At 51.0% G+C, this 7,336-nt stretch overlaps 1 protein-coding gene across 1 annotated transcript in view; it reads right to left on the bottom strand.

The window, feature by feature from the left end:
• Window positions 1-127: 127 nt before the first annotated feature.
• SCAP (SREBF chaperone) overlaps window positions 128-7,336 on the bottom strand; it is a gene marked incomplete at its 5' end in the record, with an annotated part of 13,582 nt that continues 6,373 nt past the window's right edge. The window contains 6 exons of the mRNA XM_029086880.1: window positions 128-217; window positions 1,656-2,229; window positions 2,988-3,103; window positions 4,448-4,649; window positions 5,521-5,715; window positions 6,414-6,853. Of these exons, the coding sequence (XP_028942713.1) occupies window positions 128-217; window positions 1,656-2,229; window positions 2,988-3,103; window positions 4,448-4,649; window positions 5,521-5,715; window positions 6,414-6,853 (1,617 nt within the window). The remainder of the gene's footprint in view (window positions 218-1,655; window positions 2,230-2,987; window positions 3,104-4,447; window positions 4,650-5,520; window positions 5,716-6,413; window positions 6,854-7,336) is intronic.

Below are 7,336 nucleotides of genomic sequence, written 5' to 3'. Positions count from 1 at the left end.
TAAGGTCCCTTCCCACCCAAACCAGTCTGGGCTTCTGTGACCTCTGTGGCAGGAGGGTCAGGGCTGTGTCCTGGCCTCCACCACACGTTCTCCCCCCCTTGCAGGAGGTCACCCAGCACAAACCCAATTACCTGTTGTTCAGGAAGACGAGCGCTGTGATGCCAGACTGACCTTCCTCGTTACTGCTGCGGAGGGTGCCCTCGATGGCATCCCAAACCTGGAAGGAGAAGGGGTTAATGGTGGGATGCTGAGCAGAAGACCAGTGAACATCAAGGAGCTGTTGATCCACCGAACAGCCAAGCTCTATCCTGAGTCTCACTGAAGGAGCCTGGAGACAGGTCTCACCTGGCACTAGTGACTACACCACCCGTGTGTCCTTCCATCCAGCTTAAAGTGAAGCAGCAAGTTCTCAGGTGACCAACCTTCTGCTCAACAGCAGAAATGACACAACAGAATTATTTTCCCAGAATTATTTTTCCCAGAATCCCAGACTGGCCTCGGTTGGAAAAGCCCTTTAAGATCATCAAGTCCAATCATGAACCCAATGCTGATGTGTTTGTTTAAATAAAAGCTCTGCATTTCCCCCTCTACTCTGCCCTGGTGAGGCCACATCTGGAATATTGTGTCCAGTTCTGGGCCCCACAGTTCAGGAAGGACAGGGAACTGCTGGAGAGAGTCCAGCACAGAGCCACCAAGATGATGAAGGGAGTGGAGCATCTCCCTGCTGAGGAAAGGCTGAGGCAGCTGGGGCTCTTTAGCTTGGAGAAGAGGAGACTGAGGGGTGACCTCATTAATGTTTATAAATATGTAAAGGGTGAATGTCAGGAGGATGGAGCCAGGCTCTTCTCAGTGATGCCCAATGGTAGGACAAGGGGCAATGGGTGTGAGCTGGAACACAGGAGGTTCTGCTTAAACTTGAGAAGAAACTTCTTTACAGTGAGGGTGACAGAGCCCTGGGACAGGCTGCCCAGGGAGGGGGTGGAGTCTCCTTCTCTGGAGACATTCAAGACCTGCCTGGACGCCTTCCTGTGTGATCTCATTTAGGTTCCTGCTCCAGCAGGGGGATTGGACTGGATGATCTTTCGAGGTCCCTTCCAATCCCTGACATCCTGTGATTCAGTGATTCTTTGGAAGGAAAAATTCTAATTAAATTTCCAAAAATTGAAATGAAAGTGAAACTAATTCTGGGAGTTTCTCACTGGAGGAGATTTCAGTTTCTGATTAAAATTTTGCTTCAAGCCCCACATCATTCCCATAGAATTCCCATTCGTTTAACTTAATTTCTTTGACTGACCAGCAACATTTTTTAATCTTTAACTTCTTCAGAGCTGCTGTTATTTCACACTAACTGAAGAATTTGTTTTTCCTTATGCTAAGAAGCTCCTTAGAAAGGAAATATTTCAACACTCAAGAACCAGAGAAGACGATAAGCAAAGTACCCATCACAGGAGCAGCTGTTTGGAATACTTTAAAAACCGATTGTAGGTGATGAAATAGACACTGCACTGCAATTTCTCTTCTGTTCTAAAACCAAATTAAGATGAAATATTGAGATTTTCACTGTAGAGGAAGTTCTCCCCCAGGACCTGTCCTAACCCCCTCCCTGAGAGGCTGTGTGCCTGGTGCCTGGGCTGGCACGGAGCTTCTCTCCTCACCTCCAGCTTCCCGTTACTCCGACCAGCCACGATCAGGTTCCCCTGCAGGTCCAAGCTCCAGACTGAGCTCTCCGAGTCTCCTCCCCAGGAAGGAAGTGGTGATGATTTATCAAATCCCAGAAAAGATTCATCCCCCAAGCTCCTTCTGCGGCTGCTGCAGCCTCCTCCCTCCTCAGCCCCACAGCCCAGGGAGCGGGGAGCGCCGCTCCCCACGCAGAAACCAGCCTGTCCGTGTGGGGCTGAGAGGCCAGTGAAGTTCATGCAGTTGGAGGTGCCGTGTTCTTCGTAGACTTTGCCAACCAGGCTGCTGAAATCATAACCACTGTCCTTCTGGCGACCGCTGACAGCGCGGAGCCGTGTCTCTGACTCAGCCACTTTCACCTGCTCAGAGAAGTTGGTGTCAATGAGAGAGGTGAGGTCTGGCTGGTCACAGAACAGCGGTGGCTGGGGAGGGTTGAGCACCCTCTTGAGCTGGTGACTGTTCTCAAAGGAGTCATCCAAACCGTTCTTGCCATCTGGACTATGATCCCAACCCTCCTGGTAATCAAAGACGCCGCTGCTGTCTCTTCGTAACCTGAAACACAGCAACGAAAGGTCAGTCCTTGCTCCCAGCTCTGCTGGGGGAGGTTCTGGTATCTCACAGAGGGGTTTGTACCAGCTGCTGAGCAGTGACTGGGGAGGAACCTGCCCACAGCTGAATGATGTGTATGGAGACTGGAGCTGGGGAAGGGTCTGGAGCACAAGTGTGCTGACTTCCCTTGTGGCTGAGGGAACTGGGGGTGTTGAGCAAGGAGAGAAGGAGGCTGAGGGGAGACCTGGCTCTGTCCAACTAGATGAGGAGAGACCTCTCCAACTAGACCTTCTTGTTCTCTCCAACTCTCTCTCTTGGCTAGATGGAGTGTTCAGAGATATGGTTTAGTAGTGGACAGGGATGGTTGCACTCAATGATCTCAAAGGTCTTTTCCAAACAGGAGATTCTATGAACTCTCTGACAGGAGGGTGGAGAGAGGTGGGGGTGGGTCTGTTCGACCAAGGCCCAAGGGACAGGCCAAGAGGAAATGGGCTCCAGTTGTGGCCAGGGCAGTTGAGATGGGATGTGAGGAAGAATTTCTTTGCTGCAAGGGTTCTGAGGCATTGGAAGGGGTTGCCCAGGGCAGTGGTGGAGTCCCCATCCCTGGAGGGATTGAAGAGTCGTGTAGACACAGTGCTGAGGGACATGGGTTAGTCATAGGGGACTGGTCAGTGTTGGGTTCATGGTTGGACTCCATTATCTCAAAGGGCTTTCCCAACCCAGGCAGTTCTGGGATCCTGTGGTTCTGTGACTCCACGTACCTCGGTTTGGGAATGACAGTCAGGCAGTCGCCAGTCTGAGCGTCCCACACCCGGATCTGCCCCACCAGGCAGCAGCTGACGAGCAGCATCCCATCACTCGCCAGACATTCGATGTCCTGGGAAGGAAGAAGAAGCACAGCTGAGTGTGTAGCACCACCGAGGCCTCTGGACTCTGACAATCACCTTGTGTGTGGCTGAGGAACTATAAAGATGATAAATTTGATGTTAAAACCACGTGGCTGGCTTGGCACCCTTGGGACACGCTGAAAACATCCATACATCCTTCACAGAGTCCTCACTGTGCACTAGACTACTCCAAACCAAGCAGACTCTGTCTGTCTTCCTTTTTCCTGACAAACTCTGGCTCAAAGTGATGGCAGGATCACAGAGGTGCAGCTTCTCTGGAAGACACAGCACAGCATTTCAAATTCCATCTGACTGGGTGCCCAAGTGCTTTGTTTCATCTCGGAACTGAAAGAAATTATCTTTACCCTCAAGAAAAATGAGTGAACCGAGCAGCAGCACCCTTCTGTGCAAACCCACAGACGCTCTTAGGACTGGAGACAGCATTTCACAGCTCAAACTTATGCACTAATTTTTGGGAAGCAGAATAAAGAAGATCCAGGAGGCATTAAATATCAGGAATCTAGAGCTAACCTGGCAAAGCAGGCTGGATCAGCCCAGGCAATAAAAGCCAACAGCTGGCTACACAGAGAAGGTAATAACAGCACTTGGAAAAGGCTCTGAGCAAGTTCCAGGAAGAAATGGAAAAGTCCTGCAGGAAATAAAGGGCAACAGAACTGGGGAAGCGTCTGGAGCACAAGTGTGCTGAGTTCCCTTGTGGCTGAGGGAACTGGGGGTGTTGAGCCTGGAGAAAAGGAGGCTGAGGGGAGACCTTGTGGCTCTGTGCAAGTCCCTTGGAGGAGGGTGGAGAGAGGTGGGGGTGGGTCTGTTCAACCAAGGCCCAAGGGACAGGCCAAGAGGAAATGGGCTCCAGTTGTGGCCAGGGCAGTTGAGATGGGATGTGAGGAAGAATTTCTTTGCTGCAAGGGTTCTGAGGCATTGGAAGGGGTTGCCCAGGGCAGTGGTGGAGTCCCCATCCCTGGAGGGATTGAAGAGTCGTGTAGACACAGTGCTGAGGGACATGGGTTAGTCATAGGGGACTGGTCAGTGTTGGGTTCATGGTTGGACTCCATGATCTCAAAGGCCTTTTCCAATCTTGGCAGTTCTGGGACTCTGTGACACTTTACACTGCAGTATCCTACACTGCACATAAACAGCCTTGGCCCTGGCTGTCACCTCCAGGGCTGTCACCTCCAGGGCTGTCACCTCCAGGGCTGCACAGCTGCTCTGTCCTCGTTGAGAGCTGTTTGTTATTTAAATAAAACAAAGAGGACGACAGCTGCTGGTGCAAGTCAGCACAGTGCCTTTCCCATAAGGACTGCACCCGTCCTACCTACCATGAGGTGACCCCGGAGAACCAAGGGGACAATCTCAGTCTCAGGGGGGGAGTAGCCATAATCGTCGCAGGGCAGGTCCCCCCTCTTCCTCCTGCTGTGAGAGAGCCCGTTCTGCCCGTAGTTCTTGGGGCAGAACACCCGGTACAGGCAGAAGAGCAGCAGGACCAGGATAATGCCCGAGGCCAGACCCAGAGCAGCCACCCTGGTAGGAGAGACAGACACAAAAACAAACAGGTGGTGAGATAAAACATCCAGTTACAGGTACACAAACAGAGTTTTAAAAATACTGCACAAGTCTGACACATGTGGCTGGTCTAAGTGTTTCAGCTGAGAAAAATTTCCAACAAGCTAGAGTGATTTCTGGAAAATTAAAAGATTTTTTTTTAATGGGAAACTGTCATTTTTTTTACAAGATTTATAACATTTTCAATAAGAAAAGTACATAGTGATTAAAACATTAAGAAAAATGCTGGGGAGGGACTTTGGCCAAGGGCAGGGAGTGACACAACAAGGGGTGATGGCTTGAAAGTGGCAGAGGGGAGCTGGAGCTGAGATGTGAGGAAGAAATTGTTTGGTGTGAGGGTGGTGAGCCAGTGTCCCAGGTTGGCCAGAGAAGCTGTGGCTGCTCCTTCCTGGAAGTGTTCAAGGCCAGGTTGGATGAGGCTTTGAGCAACCTGGTCTAGTGGAAGGTGTCCCTGCTGCTGGCAGGGGGGTTGGGACTGGAGGAGCTTTAAGGTCCCTTCCTACCCAAACCAGTCTGGGATTCTGTGATTCCAACTCCTACCCCTGTTACCCAGCAATAACCTTGTGTGGCTCTAGGAGCAGCAGTTTGAGCATCATCCAAACCATCCAATTAAAATACATCACAGCTCATCTTCCAAATGGATTTGATGCTGGGCAGCTGAGCTACAGCATCCCCAGCATTATCAGATTTTGCACTGAAAATGTATTTAAATGTATTTTAAAAATGTATTTTTTGTCTTTTTTTCCCTCGAGGAGATGAGCCAACGAGCCACCCGTGTCCCCTGGGGAGTCAAGGCATGGTCAGAAGGTTGTATCAAGGACTCTTTTACTTGTAAAGGGTGACATCCTGGTGTCCTTGCAGCTTGGATGAGGTTTGGCCAGGCTGAGTTTCAGCATCCAGCTTCCCCCCGCTGGAAGATAGGAAGGGGTGGTAGCGATTGGCCTCCTGGGGATGCCGCACTTCTAAGGCCTCTTGTGGGTTCAGGTAGAGCGTGACAGGGATGGCTGGGAGGATGCTGATGTATCTGAAGGAACAGAAAGATAAGACTAGTTTAAGAATAATAAAGGTACAAAAATCCTAGTAGGTTACCCAGCCCATCTTCTCACTAGCAGCCAAGGTAGGTCTCAGGATGAGCTTTCAGTCCAGTCCTTTCAGGTACTCTAAATTAAAAACCTCCTTTGAAATATTTTTCTCTGAAGAGATTTCCCAAGTCTTATCTTTAACTCTGTGGAAGAGGTTAAGAGCCAACAGTGGAATGAACTCGTGATGAGATCAAACAGATCACACAGATTTCAGTAAGGATATCATGATCTGGTCTGGCTTCCTGTACGCTGCAGGCCAGACGATCTCACTGAGAAGGTTCTTCAGCTCAGATGTTTCTAATCCTCACATGTACCATGCCCAGTATTTATGGATGAACATACATTGTTTCAGAAACTTCTAAATGTCACCTCCAAAAACTGGAATCTCTAGGATGAAGGAAGACAAGAAGCAAGGAATACAGCCAACAGCACGGAGAGAAACAACCCTCATTCTCATACACTCCTGGAGAGTTTGGTACCTCTGCACCGCACAGGAGGGCCTGTTTAACAGTCTCCTCCTGAAGACACGTTTGGAGTGAGCCACATGGAACAGAAATTATCAAACTGAGGAGGATGAAGGACAAAAGAAAGAACATTTGGAGTCAATTCAAAGCACCTGCAGCACCCAAAGCCCACTTGCCTTTTGGCCAGAGTGATATTGTAGTAGCTGAAGAGGGATGGCCAGTGTCTGAAGGAAAGCTTCCTCCAAATCTCCTCATCCTCTGCTCCCCAGGTCACCTCTGCTTCAGCTCCAAGCTCCGTCTGTCCGTTCCCTCTGCCCTCTGGTCCGTGGGCCCAAGTGTGCTGGTTTGTCTCCAGCCTGCTCAGGGACTCCAGCCCTGACTTCTGCTCACGCTGCTGCTGCTGGGTCTGGTTTTCTGACAGCTGGATAGGGTCCGATGGGAAGACTGAGAGATCAATCTTGGGGTCCCCAGCAGGCAGGACCCCTCCAGGAACAGGCATGGGAGGCAGACCTGCTTCACCCAAAGGACTTTGTTCAGTGACCTGCGACGTGAGGTAGGTGCGGAGACCAGCTGGATCCGTGTAAACCAGGATTCCGATCCAGATCACTGTCCCAGCCTACACAGGAGAAGCAAGGAGACAGGCTTGTTGAGCACATCAGCTTCACACTCCACCTCCAACTCCCCATGATCAGTGACACCCCAACCAAGGGGACACCCTGCTCTCTTACAGTCCTACTCCCAGCAGACACTTATCCATTAAGAGGATCGGGAGAGTTTGTGCAGCACGCGCAAAAACCGAACAGCAGGGAAGCCTGTCAGGGTGGGATTCAATTTTGGGCCCCTGAGTCCAAGAAGGACATGGAGGTGCTGGAGCGTGTCCAGAGAAGGGCAACGGAGCTGGGGAAGGGTCTGGAGCACAAGTGTGCTGAGTTCCCTTGTGGCTGAGGGAACTGGGGGTGTTGAGCCTGGAGAAAAGGAGGCTGAGGGGAGACCTTGTGGCTCTGTGCAAGTCCCTTGGAGGAGGGTGGAGAGAGGTGGGGGGGGGGCTGTTCAACCAAGGCCCAAGGGACAGGCCAAGAGGAAATGGGCTCCAGTTGTG

This window comes from Antrostomus carolinensis, unplaced genomic scaffold (assembly GCF_000700745.2).
Source record: "Antrostomus carolinensis isolate BGI_N321 unplaced genomic scaffold, ASM70074v2 scaffold24989, whole genome shotgun sequence".
Taxonomy (NCBI): domain Eukaryota; kingdom Metazoa; phylum Chordata; class Aves; order Caprimulgiformes; family Caprimulgidae; genus Antrostomus; species Antrostomus carolinensis.
The sequence above is the reverse complement of the archived record's forward strand: the minus strand, read 5'-3'. Positions and strand labels throughout refer to the sequence as shown.